This window comes from Alosa pseudoharengus, unplaced genomic scaffold, assembly GCF_046254945.1.
Source record: "Alosa pseudoharengus isolate Yale_2024_CS ecotype anadromous, Long Island Sound unplaced genomic scaffold, YU_APseudo_1.1 YU_APseudo_1.1_scf_2, whole genome shotgun sequence".
NCBI lineage: Eukaryota > Metazoa > Chordata > Actinopteri > Clupeiformes > Clupeidae > Alosa > Alosa pseudoharengus.
In genome coordinates, this window is record NW_027468663.1 from 30,913,027 (window position 1) to 30,930,540 (window position 17,514).

Sequence of the window (17,514 nt, forward strand, 5' to 3'; positions counted from 1 at the left end):
TTCATTGTGAATGCAACCGAACTATTGGCGAATGCAGATATGTGTGTATTTGATCACCCCTTTTCCGCAAATAATTCTGGCTGACTAGCTTTCATCTGTCTCTTTCGGACCAGCGAAGTGCTGAAGTGAGGTTGTCCGCTGAACACCGGCCGCTAAAATCGTAAATCTAAAAGTGAGTGAAAAGAGACTTCAATTATTTACGGCGAGGTGGAAACATCTTACTTAATTTCTCCAATATCCTGTTTGTGCCTCGTTCCATCTCACTGTTCCAGCGCCACGTGGCTGAGAAGCAAGTCTTTCAACAGCGTCAGTCCATTTACTTGAGTCAAGTTATGCTAGTGCCTCCCTATGCTAGCTAGCATACCTAGCTAGCTTACTACAAAGTAACAACTGTTAGGTCTTGACTTTTTATTAATTATATGGTAACGATGCAACGACCTGGAATTAAAGTAATGGTGATTAGACAGCTAATTGAGAGGTGCCCTTTCACCTTAGTCGTGTGTCAGTAGACATCAACGGTTCTACAGTCAATGGTCTAGCATGGTGCCCCGTTAATGCTAAATAGCTATTGCTAGCCGTCGTATCATTATCAGCATGTCTTTGAATGAGTTGGATTGACAGGTTGAGTTTCAGCAATTTAACGTTAAGTCCTGACATTTGTATTGTCTATAGATATGGACTTTCTGCATTACCTGCCCTCAGGATAAGCTGCGTGCAAAAGTTAAGAAAATCAAAACTCTGACATAGTGACACACCATTTTTATTTTTTCCAGAGTTGAACCTTACGTCAGCTTTTAGGTTAAGGTTACCACTGTCGCACCATATTGGATAGCCGGTTACATTAGGTTAGCACTTCTAGGCGTTCTATACATTCTCCCTTACATAATGTCATGTGTAATAATGTTTCTATTTGCTATTCAAGTACTCTTAGTTCTCTACGTTTTATCTCCACTCAAAAATGTTCCCTCATCTTTTTCCATTGCTCATAATTTAAAGTTCAGAAGAGGCCTCAAAGCACCTTATCTGCATCATTGTTACTATACACCTTGCAAGGTTAGTGATGGGGCTGTTTTGTGTTGGTGATTGCTTCCGGCCTGTTGTGAGAGAATTCCATTGCTCTCAACATTTGTGTGAGATATGCTCATCATGTATTTTGGTTAGCTGGTCTCCTATATTTCTCAGGATTTACTGTGATATATTATCTGTCTGGACGACTGTTGATGATTACTGATGTGTATTGCTTGATTTAATAGTTAAATGTCTTGCTGCATCTTTTGTTTGTTTTTGTGCTTGGATTGAACTTTGTGTGATTTATGTGGTTGTTCTTTGAAAACAAGGATGATCAAAAACACTAATCCATGTTGTTTGGAATTTCTTGCCATGTTTTGGTTTTCTATGGCACTGGTCTGCTGGAATTCTATTTAATGCTTTTCTAGAATTTTAATCTGTTATAATTTCAGAGAATGTGTCAAATTAATTCTGTGTTCAGTTGTCTTCTGTGAGGTCTTGAAGTCTTGTTCATCAGCATTTTAAATGTCATGTTTTTGGTGTGATTGATTTGGTTTTATGGGATTGAATAAGGCTCTGCTCCCAAGCTTTACTTCTGAGGCCAATGACCGTAAGCTTTGTGGGGACTTGCATCAATGTCCCATGCTGCCCGACCAAGGCTAGCCGTAACTTTACACGATCCCCTGGCTGTTGTGCTTCTAGCTTTATGATTCACTTGTGGCCATCTTGGAGATGTGGTGACTAACCCGAACTCAAGACTAATTTGCTAGAATGTTTCTACATTTCGCTTTTCCCCTTCTTTTTTCACCTCACCTGCTTGATATGCTGGAAAACACCAGATGTGCGCTCAGAGGGATTTGCCCCGACCCGATTTTTGGCAGAGGGGCGGTGCTGGCAGTGGAGGCTCAAACGGGCCCAGAGGAGGGGGCTTTCGCCCAGGGAACGGCCCCATGCTCATCAACCCCAGCCTGAACGGAGACAACCTGCATGTGGGGCGCCGCCGACGTACCCACTCGGAGAGCCAGGCTGTGGCGGAGCCGGAGAGAGCCGGCCTGAGGGCCGAGGCAGCCCCTTTCAGCCCCTCGTCGCCATCGGCAGGCACGTGGGTGAACCGCAGCCTGTACGAGCAGGCTGATGGCTCCTTCCAGACGTGGCAGTCCAGTTCCCCCCCGACGACCTCGTCCCCTAGGGAGCGCGTGCCCCGGGCCCTGGTCTTCCGGTCCAGACGGAACCCTACTGGCGGTGCCGCAACCACTTACAGTTCCAGTGCTGCGCAGCACCGTGGCGACCAGGAGGAGAGTTATCACCAGGGAGGCCGAGGAGGCAGTTACCATAGAGGCCGTGGCCGCCAGTATGCAACCCGCACGCACTACCGCTCGTCATCGGAGCCAAAGCGGGCGAGGGTGTCCAATGGATCAGGGGTGGGCCGAGGAGGACGAAGCAGAGGGTCCTCAGAGACCGAGCACACTCATCAGAGGAACCCTGGAAAGTACGCAAAGTACCCCTGCGCATGGAGAGACTATTTCTGTTTGAATTTTTGTCAGGTTTTGTTTTGTTTTCTAACTTCACACTTTTTCTCTGCTATGCCTGTTTTTTGTGCTGTGATGACGTGCATTGGAGCTCTAGCTTAACTGTGAAGAAATAGCTTGTCCAATCCGTATTTGTCACGTCACATGGTTTCTTTTTACTTTATATTTATTTATTTACTTATTTTTATATCTGCTGTAACTTGTAATAGTTTGAGGACTAGTTTGGTTTACACTGACAGTCATGTTGTTGGACATAACTGGTAACTGTTGGACTTAATAAAGTTTTAAGATGAAAATAACTGCTGGTAAATTTAATTGTAAAAAAGTTAGTGTGGATTTGAAGCGGTCTCTTGCTAAGTAATGGTCGCTACCACACATTAAGATGTTATTAGTAGATCCATATTGGTTGATTAATGTATGAGGTCCATCCTATTCATACATGGCACATTTTAATTTTTTCCTTTTCAAACATGTTGTCTTTGTGCGTGGTTTACTTTTTTCAAACTTCAAATTGATAAAAGACAGTTGAGTGCAACCCCAGTTGCACCCCAGTTGTCCACGTATGCATCTGTGTTCTGCATCTTTGAGTGCTTGTATGTTGAGTCAATGCAGTTAAATGCTGTATCTCGTTCACGGCTGTTGATGGTTTTCATTGAACTTGGCACTCAATATCTCTTTCTTGCATTTTCTCTTTCTCTGTCTGTAGAACAGTCACCATGAGTGGACTCCAGTGCCTGATGCAGGACAGTGTCTGGTTCGACAAGCCCAGGTATGACGAGGCCGAGCGGCGCTTCTACGAGGGCATGAACGGCATCACCCACTCCGCACAGCCGGTACGACTCCTGCCCTCCTCTCCGCTCCACTCTGTTCCGCACTGCACGCCTCTCAACTCTCGTCTTTGCCCCAAAGGGAGATGAGTCACACGCCTGCTCCATTGCTAGCTTCCTACTGAATACACCTCACGCAAGAGAGACGTATAAATGTGTTGGGCTTTTTCTGTGAGTGTTATTGTGGCGGGGGTGGTTTTAACAAGTTCACGACAAGTTAACATCGCTTTCACCCAAAACTCAGTGATGGCAGTGGTTCTCAGCACTGCCCCTGTGGCAGTCATTCTGTTCTCTGCATGGTCCATCTTTCCCTGTTCTGCTTATGTGATTGAACTCCTCAGCTCACCTGGGACCTGTACTACGAAGCAGAAATTTGGGCAGGGTTCCCATGGGTCATGGAATTTCTGGAATATCATGGAATTTTGGAAAGTCTATTGCCATCAGACTAAAAACAGAATGATTTTCATTTCTATTCGTTCTGACCGAAAACATTTTTAACATTCCCGTTCCAGTGTTCTAAGGCCTCTCCTCTAAATGGTAACCGGTAAGAGTGTTATACAAAAAGGGTTAATATCGTTCCTTTTAAAAATTACATTGGCTTTACCTTGATTTATTTTGGCTGGTGGCACAAAAGCCTAAGCTTTATCTGCATAGCAGCCTTAAAGCTTAAATCAAAGCACCTTAGATATCAAAGCTAACTGGTAAAAGCACTCTGCCTGAAATTAGGCGTGGACCGCAAATTGAAAGTAGGAAATTAGCGTATAACACAAGATCTTTAAAATGTCTGATGGCCTAACTTCAGGCACAGACATTTTCCTTGATTTAAGCCCTGTAAAAGCCTAACCTATACACATTGTTATCGACTGCCTGACACTAGACCTAGATATTTTCTTAGTGTCTTATGTTATTTTCACACAATGTTTCTGTAATTTAGGATACATATTAGGGCTGGGCAATATATATCGTCTGCGATAATATCGTGATTTGTTGTTTTAATGATGTGCAAATTGACGTTATCGAGTATTTAAATTACTTAGGGGGGAAACACTTGAAATCACGCATTGAAACCCCATACATTCACTAAATCCAGAAGGTGCATGCAACAGAAGCGGGAGAAGATAGATAGATAGATAGATAGATAGATAGATAGATAGATAGATACTTTATTGATCCCCAAGGGGAAATTCAAAAGAAGCCCCTGGCTGCAGCAGAGCAAGTCACATGATCGCTAGTGGGTCCACGTTGTCACACGCACACTAAATGTTTATTTTGTGCAGCTAGTTCGTTCAAGTGTCATTGATGAATTAGTCGCGTTTTTCCTACACCGTTTTATATTGAGAGAAAACATTAGCCTTTCAGTATTTTAATAGTCAGTTGTAAACAAAGAGCTCTTCTTATGTAACCCTTTTGTAAATGGACTGAAGTTCGCTCTAAATATCTACTTTTATCGATTATGCTAACCGTTCTATGCCATTATCTATCTATCTATATATATCTATCTCATATATATTAGCCATAAGCTAACGCATTAGTTTCAATTCTGTAACTTGGAATGCTAGACTACATTATTGCTCTTCAACAAAACATTGAAGGATATAACTGATATGTACTCTGTTGGTCTGCTTAGTTTGACAGTGAATCCTTTTGAAAGGAACTTCAGCTTCAGACTTTCTCTTGGGAAGCTGTTAGGCCTATCTTTTCTAATTTAGCTGGCTAGACCATGTCATTGCCACACACACAAGTGGGGGCAGAATTGTGTCGAGTGACAATGCATTGGTTGATTTGGTTACAAAGTCACAGGTTAGGTTATTGTAATGATGCAATTCATAAATAATGAGCTGTAAAGTAAACTTAGACTTTTAAAAACACAAGGATATACCGTATTGTTGGCACTCGTGACCTCGAGAAAAAGATGTGAAAAATCGATGGAACGGTTGTTTGGGGCTTGTCAAGCCAACTAAAAGATGCCCCGAGTGTGTTGAACTTGCTTCGTAGTTTAGGCCCCAGGTGACTCTTTGCTAACCCAGAGCCTACTGATGACCGCAGCGTTTAATCAGGTGTGCTTTCAGCAGGGGTAGGTGGATGGTACGGAGAGTGGAGTGGCTGCTGTGCCAGGGCCAGAATTTAGAACCCAGTAGTTGAAATGCCAGTTAACATCTGAATGGAAGGTATTAATACTTGACATTTGTCAGGTTATATTTGTCTATGAAACAAATAGAAAACCCTCAGGGGGGTGCTTTACCCTTGCAAGAGTAGGGGTAAGGAATTGCTGGGCTAAGAAGAGCATCTGTTGCCAGGTGTAATGGTAAGTCAGGCTAGATAGATAGGTAGATAGATACTTTATTGATCTCCAAGGGGAAATTCAAGGCTATGAGTTAGGCTAAGGCCCCAGGGCCCGTCAGAGGCCACAGAGCCTTGCGCAGTATGCCCCTAGTGTCCTTCGCCTGCTCTCTCTTCTTTCTCTTCGCTTTCTAGCAATGCTAGCATATACCAGAGTTGAAATATATAGAAGAAGCTTCTCAACTCTTGTTCTCTCTCTTAGTGTGTGAGTGTGAGGGTGCGTGCGTGCGCATACATGTGCGGGTGTGTTTATATATACGTTTGAGAGTGTGTGTGTGTGTGTGTGTGTGTGTGTGTGTGTGTGTGTGTGTGTGTGTGTGTGTGTGTGTGTGTGTGTGTGTGTGTGTGTGTGTATGTATATTTGTGTGTGTGTGTGTGCGTGTATACATGTATGTATATTTGTGTGTGAGCGTGTGTGTGTGTTTGCCTGCCCTCTCTCTTTCTATCTGGCTTTGCCTGCCTGTTTGACCCCCTCCCCCCCATCTCTGCCCCCCCTCCTCCCCTCTCCACTGTACCTCCTCCCCTCTCAGCCTCAGGAGAGAGAAGCTAGTGCCATCCTGCAGGACATTGCTAAAGCCCGCCAGAATATCCAGAAATCCCTAGCCGGAGTGAGTACCGTTCCCTTCATAGTCAGACCAAACGAAATCCCTAATCAGACGTGTACGTATAGGCTAAGTTTATTTCATCATCATTTTTATTTATTTTTTGTGTTGGAACCCTTCCCGAATGGATTTGAGTACTGAAAAAAGCAGTGTTGAGACTTCCTTCCCCAATGTGTTTTAATGCCACAGCCAGGAATGTCTAACTTGAGTCGGAAGACCGCTTTAGACCCCCCACCCCCACCCCCAGTCAGTAAAGCCCAGTAGCATAAGCTTGTGACTGGGTATCTCATCCTGCATTACGTCCCCTGTCCTGCGTGTTGGATTGTAAAAACAACTTTTAGGGGGAAAATACCTCTCTCCCTAACCTTTTACTTGGGTACAGTTTTAACCTCTGCAACCATTTGTATAAATGGTTGCATTTTGATTTAATCCTATTAAAGGAAGATTCCCACGTACCCCCTTTTTGAAAGTCTAACACTGCTAACACCTGTTTAACTGCAATGTGTGGGTCCTTGTCCGGTTCCAAGGCCACAGGTACTGACAGATGCAAGGTTGAAGTGGCTGCTGCTCTACTCATGCCAAAGACATGCCGTGTCATTTCCTCTTTTCTTATAATGGAATCTGTTTGATAGTTGCAAATTGTCACGGAATCAGCTTTCATTCAGCTTTTGACTTACACAATGTAGCATCATGTTCCACTTGACTGGGTCTTTTTTATTCTGTATCTGTGTAAAATATGGCTCAGTTTCCACTCAACCAAAACTTAAACTTAGCATCAGTTAATTTAACTTTTATTTTTGTCAAATCTTTGTCCGCATAGTCATTACACTCCTTCCCTAAATAAAATCAAGTTGAACTCCAGATAGATTCCCATAGAATGTTCATGCTCCAAGAAATCACTGTGACTTATTTGCAATAATGCACAAATTGATGGTCAGTTATCTCCTAACATCTTCTGGGGTGTATTTGTGGTATGGGGACAAAGCTGGGTAAGTTAACCCAAAGCAAGTGGCAAGCCTCCTAAAAGAAGAGCCCTGTGGCTTCATTCTCCCAGCAAAACAAAGCCAAACATCTCCTTATTTTACCCAGGTTTGTTTCTAATCCAGAAATGTGAAATATCCCCTTGGTGGTATTAGTGGACCATCCAACAATATATTGTGAATGTATGTGTGCGAGGAGAATGGCATTTGAATTTAACCCGCATTTTAACCTCCTGTCTTGGATCACTCTCGTGCATACGCACACTCACACGCACACACAAGGGCTGGGTAGAGCGTGCAGTAGTGGACCTTGCGTCTGTAGTGTCTTGTGACCCCAACCGAGGCATGACCGCAAAAAGGGCAGGGTCCCCATCTACATGGTGGAGATCCATTATGGACCTTTCACTGTGGTTGCATGGTCCGACTACATCATAATACGCATGCTTGTGATCTCTCACTGTCTGTATGTATGTGTATGGTATATGTAACATGGTGGATGGTTCTGTAGCGGTGTTGATACTGTGTGCATGTGATGTGATGTGATGTGATGTGCTGTACTCTGATGTGATGTGTTGTGATGTGTTATGATGCGTTGTGTTGTGATGTGAGAGGACTATATGTGCGGTATGGCATACATCACGCTCTTGATAATCTGTTCAGCCTTCTATCTTTTGGGGAGGGACTGGACTATGTTAAGCTTTGCTTTTGTTTAAAAACAATGTTTTAACTTTATTTTTTTATTTACATGCTCTAGCCTTTTTTACAGTGCATGAAAATGCACTGTACTGTTCTTCCTAGGCTTCTTCTTATTCTTCTAACGCAGTTAATGCAGCTTCAACCGCTTAACGTAGAAACTTCCTTCAAACTTTGTTACGTAGGTCTTACTTGTGACATCCGAGCTTTGTATTTTTCATCTTTATAACTTTTATACTTTTTAAACTATTAATTAAAAACTACTCAAAATTTCCCCATAGACTTAACATTGGGCTGATGACATCACAATTAGGCTGTTAAGCAATTAGAATCCTAGGCCAGGTGGCCAGGCCACCTGCACCAACTGTCAGTTTCTCAGGCAGACATGTCAAAGTCAAGGCCCGCAAATGAATTATCTACGGCCCCCGGGATGATATTTGATTAGTATTAGAACCGGCCCGTTTTGCGCATCAATACTCCATTCCCCACAATGCAACGGTAGCCCACGAACTCACTGCGGCGCCGCAAGTGGGCCTCGGCTTCATTATTCATCAGTATTCAGTCAGGGCAGATGTCAACTTTCAGCTACCCCCCTCCCCAGTGTTGTGCCTGAACGCGTTCATTGAACGAAAGTCACTCGTTCATATGTATTTTGAGCGAACGTGAACTGAACATAGGTGTATTAGGCTACTACTGCCTGATGAACGTTACTGTGAACTCGTTAATTCTGGTGTCTGTGAACGGCACGCTCTTTCAGTTTAACTTCGTTGAATAGGGTGCCAGATTTCTATAGAGCCTTCCACACGAAAACCCGGCTAAAACACACCGTAAAAAGGCCTTAATATGGCAGCATGCAGGTCACCATTTGTCAAACTATGGGCCGCGGTCCGCAATGTGGACAATGGTCTGCAGAGTGAAATTATTCCCGGGCCATCGTCTGATAATTTGCTGCGCAATTGGTCAAGGAGCCGCGGACAGAAAAAGAAAACAAACATTTCTGAAATTAGTAGGAAATACTTGTTAATTTAGTGTCATCAAACATAGAGGCATAGAATTAAGTCGTGGTATGAGCGTTTATTCAATGCATGCCTGTAGCAAAGCTAAGCTTCAACCTATTGGAAGGCTAATTATGAAACGGCATTTAATAGAACGACGTGGATTTATGCAACTTCCATAAAAACAGAGCAGAGACTATATAAAACACTGTTTGGCATTAAGTATTAAAGTCAGCCAAAATCTATTAATTAGTCTTAGTTAAAGATAGTTAAAGATCTCCAGATCAGTGATTTACGCATGATCTGATCCACCATTTACCATTTACACAAGCTGGTATTGTGTCTCCTGAGTCCTTACATTCAGGCATTCAAATGAAATGTCATTAAATAGCATATAAATATTCTATCGGTGTATGATGCTTGCATGAGGGAAACATCCCAAAACAACGGCACCCATATAACTGCTGTTGTTTTGAGAAGTATTTCTCATGCAAGCATCATGCAACAATGCAAAAACAATGAAACTATTGTAGGCCTAATTATATTTTACATTAGTAAAGCAGTACTCTGATGTGCATGTTTTCACAAACTTTTGTGAACAATCTTAGCACTTTAAACATTGACTGTTTTGAAGTGCATGTATAGCAATATAGTATAATAATAATAATAATTGTAATATCATTATGATAATTTAATGGGGGGTGGGAGGAGGGGGTGGGTTCATGTAGGTGGGCCCTATGACCCCAAAGTAGGCTATGCCTTGACTGGACCTCAGGTCAAAGAAGTTTGAGAAAGGCTGATGTAGACGACAAAGCAGCAAGGAGGCATCATATGATCATTTAAACAAGTTTTATGACAAGGTCGGTAAGGATGGGAAAAATCGTACATTTGTGTAAACTTTGCCCGCACTTCAGTCACAGTCATTCATTTAATCATTAAATAAAATACAGTACACGTCTTGGTTCAATAGGTTACGTGCAGTCATTTTAATATGTTTTAATAAACATTGAACCAGTCCGGCCCTCGGCTTGTAGCAATTTATTTTTTTTGGCCCTCTAATGTCTTTGACTTTGACATCCCTGCTTTAAAGGAACACGCCACACAATATCAGTAGTAATATATGTTCTTACCTTAACTTTCACGAGTTGAGTCATACCTCTCCCGTGTCGGTACGTGCACTCAAAAGCTCTGGTGCGCGGCGCGAATGTGTTAGCATGTTGCTATGCTAGCGGGCTCAGACGTAGCCATAGATAGAAGTAATCAAAAACATCCACATTTTCCCTAATTAAATACAGTTGCACGAGTAGTTCATAAAAATGTGTAAGGTCACACAACATGAAACGTGGGGATTTTCCAAGCGAATAAACAGGAGAACTACAATGTGTGGCGCAATAGCACTTGGGAGTACTTCGACCTAGCGTAGTAATATTAATTAACACCTAATTGTAGATCTCACATTGGGTGGCGTGTTCCTTTAAGCAGAGAATGTCTAATAAGGGGAGAACTGCCACTCTCGGAAAACTTCCGGTTTCTGAGCTGGTTGCAGTTCCTTCTGTGGTTCCATGTGAGGGCGCTCGTCCACGAGTGCAGAATGAATGGAGGTCTATGGAGCTGTACCCCTCAAAATCTACTTTTCTCAGGATATAATTTTTTTTCAAGTAATTTGAATATTATATTCCAAAGGGGAGGCAAAGAAAATACTTGGTTGAGTATTATATTTTTTTAAATCACTTAATTGTTCTAAAAAGCCTTTCAAACATGTCTGACGTCATTCATTAGCACAATGCTAGCGTGTTATGGGCAACAAAGACCCAACCTGTAAGAAATCAAAAGGACAAGTACTTGTTCATTCAACTTGACCTATAACCAATGTTGAAGTTATACAAACTACAATCAAATCTGAGATTTGTCAACGACAATCAGGTGAGAGAGACAAATTTAGCCGTCTAGCTCCATTGACTCCCATTCATTTTGCACTCATGGCGATTGCCCTCAGTGGAACTCCAAATTTCGGTACAATGGGACTTAATACAGAGTGGCCAGGCTCTCCGTAGACGGGCTCTGCTTTAAGCATACAATCTCATTGTCTTAAGACTACAGATCCTGTTCCACTGCTTCCTCTGTCCAACTGTTTCAAAATAAAAGTCCTCACCACAATAATTCACTGTTTAAAAACAATTTAACCATTTAAACTATCCACCTATTTAACTGTTCAGCCATTCCAACTATATTAAACCACCACCTACCTAGCAACAAACATAGCAACCACACCAAATACCCTAGCAACAGCCTAGCAACCATGTCAAATACCCTAGCAACAGCCTAGCAACCACTCCCACAGTTACAACCTAGCAACCAGCATAGCAACCACTATGCCTAGTAACCACTTCCACAGTTACAATCTAGCAACCAGCATAGCAACCACCACAACTAATATAGCAACAGCCTAGCAACCACCTCAAGTACCATAGCAACAGCCTAGCAACCACTCCCACAGTTACAACCTAGCAACCAATACAGTAACCAATGAGTAACCTAGCAACCAGCATAGCAACCACCACAACTAACCTAGCAACAGCCTAGCAACCACCTCAAGTACCCTAGCAACAGCCTAGCAACCATGTCAAATACCTTAGCAACAGCATAGCAACCACCACAATGTCAACCTAGCAACCACCATAGCAACCAACAGGATTGCCCAAGCAATCAGCATAGCCCCCACTTAATTTGGCATAACAACCAACATATGTACCCTAGCAACACTATTGTAACTATATCTGCATTATTTATTTTTGCATTTTCATGCACTGTATTTCCTTCAGGAAATGCTTTTCTAGTTTAAACTATGTTGTTAAAAAAGTATAATGTTTTCATTTATCTTGGTGTTGAATCTGTTAATCCTGTTCTTTCCTCAGCTCCCCTTACATCTTATTACATTTGCAGCCCTTTCCTGTAGTGGGTCCAATAGTCTGTCATCTCTTTGTCCTCCCTGTAAATATGTCCTGTTGAATGGTTTTGTGTAAATGAACCGTAGCTGAAGACCGCACTGCAGCCAGGCCGGGGTCAGTCTCGTCCCCAAAAGCAGCAGCAGCGCCGGAATCGGACCGTAAGTCCCCCCCGGCCTGTTCACCAGCCAAGCCCCCCCCCCTTCTCGCCAGCCGTCTGTGCAAATGGCGGAGACGCAGGAAGACGAAGAGGAGGGTGTGGGCTGCTAACTGCACGTGTGTGTGTGTGTGTGTCTCTCAGCTCGTGTCCAGAAGGCGTGCTGCCTCGTCCACTCCCCCGCTGTTGCCCCATGACGCCCACCACCTGCCTCGAGCAGGCAGCCGCTTGCCAACCTCGTGTGGCACCGCTGAGTGCACCTGACCACACGGGCACCGGCAGGGTGTCCCAGCAGCAGAGTCGGAGGCAGAGGGGGAGGAGGAGGAGGACCTCTGCTCTGCCCGCTCTGCTGCCTGTGGTCTCAGGGAAGGGGAGGAGGTGGTGGTGGTGGTGGTGGTGGGTGGAGTGGCTCACCGACTGACTGCATGCTCTCCCTGAAGTGTTTGTGGGAGGTTTTGGAGCCGAGCTGTGGAGACCTTTTAAAGCGATACTGACACTTTTTCCCCTCATTTATTTATTTATTTATTTATTTATTAAGGGTGTGCCTCATATATAGTGTTACTCGTAAAGTGATTTACTGATAAATGAATGTGTTTGACTGTGTGGAACAGTGATGACCTGAAAACATTGGACCTTATACCATAACTAGTCTCATTGGTTCAGATATCTGGGCGTTGGCTAGAAGGTTATGAAGGCAACTCTTTTGGGTTTGGGGTTTTTCTCCAGGTCCATGAGTGCAGACCTGGTTGAGTCAGTTTTTTTTTTTTTTTTTTTTATCAGTTATCAGTGTACAAGCAATTTGGCTTTAAAAGCTTTTTGGAGACTGTGAGAATTTATCATTTTCATGATGCTGCTGTACTGGTTATTCTCTGTCTGCATGGGTCAGTTGCGACATTTACAAACATCCTGTGAAGTGAAGGTTTTACTAGCAGAGCTTGTATCTGAACCAGTGTCAAAAAGACTGTTCTAGTAAGAGGCCTGATGTTGTGTGACTTGCACATCAAATATTTACTGTTGTGTACTCTCTTCAATGCAATCTTGAGTCCCACTCTAAGAGTAAGCGTGTAAGTGATTACGTAAATTGATTTTCAGCATGTTCATTTATTTAATTTTTTAATTTACTGGGTCATTGCCATGCTCCTTTTACAAGTGTGGCCTTTTCCCGATTCCATGTAGGCCACTGCAACTGAAGCATGGTGTTATTGGTTGCCACATGGCCAATCTTGCATGTCACTTTGTGTTATTATCAGTGTGTTATCATTCTGAGTGACCCCCACACACACACACACACACACACACACACCAGTCCATTACTGTTTTGATTTGGATCACTTATCACCCAGCCCACCCCCACCCCTCTCCCATACGCCTTATATACTCATCTGCCTCCTCGCCCACCCCATCCATCCCCCATGCGTACATTCTTTATGTATTTGTGTGTGTGTGTTGACTGAATGCTCAGATTTGGTTTTGTTTGTCAATAGACCTCATCGAGCAGCACAGGGGCTGGAGACCAGACAGACCTTGTGTCACGCATGAAGAGTCTGGAGATGGAGAACCAGAGCTTGCACAAAGGTGTGTGTGTGTGTGTGTGTAGAATGTGAATCCAGTAGGCCTGGGTGATTAAAACAATAGCGATATATTGCAGTTGACACCTTCATCATTCGCAATAATAGTTTTTGATAGAATGTTCAGTGGTTTCATTAAAATGCATCACATTAAAAGCATCCGGAAAGCAAACACGCAAGCAAACACACAATCCTCTAGCATTCTCTCTCTCTGGTTCAGGCGGTCATGGTCATATATGTGGAATGGATAATGTGCAATGAATGACACACCAACAGCCAGTTTTTAAAGGAGCTATGTTTAATTCTGTTGGATGTGAGTGGTCTTTAAAAGCGAGTAAATATCTAGAGAACAGAGGATGTTGACGCAACATAATGCTGTTGAAGGTGCTATGTTAAGGGATTTAAAAAAAAAAAGATTATTTGATGGTAATGAACGTGATTGTAGCGGTGCGGCTGCCCGCTACCCCTAAAGTGAATACAGCTGAGACCGTGATTCACAAACACCCTTTTATTAGCACGTTAGCACAAACATAGTATTCCAGCGCACACACGAACATGACATTCCAAGGCATTCAGGACGCCGCCTGCAACACAAACATAAATCGCAACGTTACTGAAAGGCCAAAGACAATGAAACGCGGTACAAACGGTTCACAAACATGGACAAAGACTATGAAACACTCACTTTGCACTGGCTTCCGGCTGCTGTAGGCTGGGAAGGGACCCGACATGAAGTCGGGAAGGACTTTGTGCATTGGGGGGTGTGACGTCCGAGATGTGCAGGGATCAAGTGTGTGAGATAAGAGGGGTGTTTTTGGCTTTCATGTGTTGGGGGAATATTTAAGGGGGATACAGAGGATGTATAATGATGTTAGGCAGTTAAATATGTGAAGAGTATTGTGTTGACTATGTATGGTGATATTTGAACCAGAAATGTATGTTTGGAGAGATAATTGATTTTGGTTATGATGGTGGGTTAGGCCATGCAAAATATATTCTTGGCCAAAACAGGTCTAAAGGAGAGAAGGGTCTGAAGTGAGCTTGAGACAACACCTAGACATTGAATAGCTGTACACATCAGTCAATCCTTGTGGGGGGAGAATTGTTATATTTTTGAATTGTGATTATTGGAGCTGTTTTGAAAGTTTAAGTTTTAGTGTTAATTGAGAAGTGTTGCATTGGAGTGTTTTTTTCTTTTTTGTTTATTTCATTTTTTTTTTTTTTCTTACCTGCGGCAAAAGGAAATAAAAAGCATACAACTGCCTTTGCCCAAACATCTGACGCACTGCATCCAGTTTTTCCACCGCCATGAGGTTAACCCGACTACAGTGATATTACATTTTTCAGCCACATCACCCAGCCTTAGAATCCTGTGTGTGTTCTGTATGAACTAGAATAGTTGTGAATATATCTAAATTTAGATCCCATGTTGAATTGTATTTTGATGTGGATGTAGCTGAAATGGTAAGGTTTATGTGTGTAAGGTCAAGGAAAGTGTCAAGGCTGGATTACTGGATTTAAAATCCACAGGACATTCAGCACTAAGAGCTTGTTAATGAATGTGCTTGTTGAACTCTGTTCCACCCTCTCTCTCTCTCCCTGTTGCGATGAGCAGCTGTGAATGACCTCAGATCCATGATGTCCAAGATGGAGGCGCGTCTCACCGTGCTGGAGAAGGCCAAACCTGCTGCCGCTTCACCAGCCTCCGCACACGCCGCCAAGGTGAGTCTCCTGGGCCAGGACCCTCGCTAGCAGGATCAGCCTGCTGGCCAGCAACTTGGAGCCTCGGACGTCATGTAACAGAGTTCCTCTTCCACCTCTGCCCTGGATGTGGGAGGTGGATTGAGTTCGAGAAGGGGCCTATGAGTAGTCATCGTGTTTAACCTGCTCTGCGGTAAACGAATGAGGATTCAAATGGGAATACGAATATATACATATTAAAAAAAAAATATATATATATATATATATATATACACACACACACACACACACACACACATATATGTATGTTCTTGTATGCTGCGTTAGTTCCTTGAATATCAAGGAGTTGGGCCTGGAAAAGTCTTGAAAAGGTTTTGAATTTGATGTGTGGGAACCCTGATTCCATAATCACAAATGTAAATCATTATTTTTTCTATTTTGTTAATGCCTTGCACAGACCGTGGTTGTCCAGGCGCCTAAGAAGGTCGAAGTGAAAGATGAGGAGGAGGATGATGATGACTTGGACCTGTTCGGCGACGACGATGACGATGAGGAGGCAGAGCGCCTCAAGGCAGAGAGGGTGAAGGCGTACACTGAAAAGAAGTCCAAGAAGCCAGTGCTCATCGCCAAATCCTCCATCCTGCTCGACGTCAAGCCTGTACGTGGCAGCAGTATTATTCTCCCCTTTCTGGTGCAGCACTTGCTGCAGCTGTTGTGATGTGCATGATCTAGTGTTTTGTCTGGAATTGGATGCATTTGTTTTTATTTTGTTTTGCGTTTGTTTCTTTCTTTCTCCCTGTCTCTGTTGTAACTGCCTCGCTCGCTCTCACTCTCTCACTCTCTACCTAGCTCTCTCTGACGTCAAATTCAGTGTGCTTTGGAGCATGAATGATTGATAAAGATACAATAGTATTGAAACATTCAACATCTAACACTATATGTGTGTGTGGGTGCTGACAAATAAACAGGGTCATTCTCCTAAAGCTGTAAAAGCACTAGCCTGCCTGCAGAGCTTCTTTAAGCTGGAGAATCTGGACTCTGAGGATTATCTCACACTCATATATTATGCATCGCCTTGAAGCATCCAGTGGAGTGTTTTGAGTGTGTGTATGTGTCCGCCTCGGTTTGTCTCTGTGTGGTTGTTTGTGTGGTGTTGTGCGAGGGAAGCAGTGTTTTGACGTGTGTGTGTGTGTGTGTGTATGGCCTTCTCTGCCTCCCAGTGGGACGACGAGACGGACATGGCCAAGATGGAGGAGTGTGTGCGCTCTGTCCAGACAGATGGGCTCCTGTGGGGCGCCTCTAAGCTGGTGCCTGTGGGCTATGGCATCAAGAAGCTGCAGATCAACTGCGTGGTGGAGGACGACAAGGTGGGCACAGACTACCTGGAGGAGGAGATCACCAAGTTTGAGGACTATGTGAGTACCATCTGTTTAATGTTAACAGCATTTTGTTTCCCTTGGATGATCAGTCAAACCTAGGTGTAGACAGAATGTAGAGGTGTGGACAAAATGTACATTTTATATATTGTTTGTTTATTAATTGTATTTTGTTAAGAGACCGTTGTCTTCCAGTGGCGAGTGTCTTCAAATAAGTGTGTGAATTTGTTACCAAACTTGGGCGTTTAATGTGAATCTGATACCGGATATATATTTTAGGATATTTTACTCCTACCTGTAGCCAGGATTAAATTCTGGGTGTTTTAATTAAATTCTTGGCCAAAATCTGGATTTTAAATCCCAATAATATTCCAGATTATGTTGATCCTGCCCTAAAATTCACAAAATCTTGTAAAAAATAAGCAGCTGCTTCAGTTTGTATATATTAACACTTACAAAACATGCCATGGAACTCACAATTGAATAATAAAGTGTGTTTTGTAAATTAGTGAAATTATCCAATTTAGTAATACATTCAGTTAAACAAAAAAGTTAACAATGACAAAGGTGCAAAACTTCTACTACAATTTATTTATTTATTTATTTATTTATTTATTTATTTTAAATCAACTGATTGGTCTGTATGTCTGGCTATTTCAGGTCCAAAGTGTGGATGTTGCTGCCTTCAACAAGATCTAAGCCTCCTTGGTCCAGATTGGTGTGCTGTGCTGGTGTTTTTGCTGCTTTAAGTTTGAACGGTTTCAAATAAAAACAGTTTTGCGTTAAGAATGTA

General features: G+C 42.9%; 1 protein-coding gene across 4 annotated transcripts; it reads left to right on the top strand.

Annotated features, from left to right (window-relative positions):
- Positions 1-62: 62 nt before the first annotated feature.
- On the top strand, positions 63-17,512 carry eef1da (eukaryotic translation elongation factor 1 delta a (guanine nucleotide exchange protein)). 4 transcript variants are annotated; one of them, XM_076294480.1, is made up of 9 exons: positions 107-172; positions 997-1,053; positions 3,244-3,370; positions 6,235-6,312; positions 13,561-13,651; positions 15,260-15,366; positions 15,803-16,003; positions 16,566-16,760; positions 17,382-17,512. In XM_076294480.1, the coding sequence occupies exons 3-9, from the start codon at positions 3,254-3,256 to the stop codon at positions 17,418-17,420; spliced, it is 828 nt and encodes a 275-aa protein (XP_076150595.1). In that variant the 5' UTR covers positions 107-172; positions 997-1,053; positions 3,244-3,253; the 3' UTR covers positions 17,421-17,512. The 4 variants fall into 4 exon arrangements, with proteins under 4 accessions (XP_076150594.1, XP_076150596.1, XP_076150595.1 ...); XM_076294479.1 differs by lacking the exon at positions 997-1,053 and having other exon boundaries at positions 63-172; XM_076294481.1 differs by lacking the exons at positions 997-1,053; positions 6,235-6,312 and having other exon boundaries at positions 63-172.
- The last annotated feature ends 2 nt before the right edge of the window (positions 17,513-17,514 follow it).

Bases quoted from the DNA above. Each gene is read 5' to 3' on its own strand.
- eef1da (XM_076294479.1), top strand. From the start codon at position 3,254: ATGAGTGGACTCCAGTGCCTGATGCAGGACAGTGTCTGGTTCGACAAG. The intron at 6,313-13,560 runs GTGAGTACCGTT...GTTTGTCAATAG, and splicing joins TCCAGAAATCCCTAGCCGGA to ACCTCATCGAGCAGCACAGG. The intron at 16,004-16,565 runs GTACGTGGCAGC...TCTGCCTCCCAG, and splicing joins TCCTGCTCGACGTCAAGCCT to TGGGACGACGAGACGGACAT.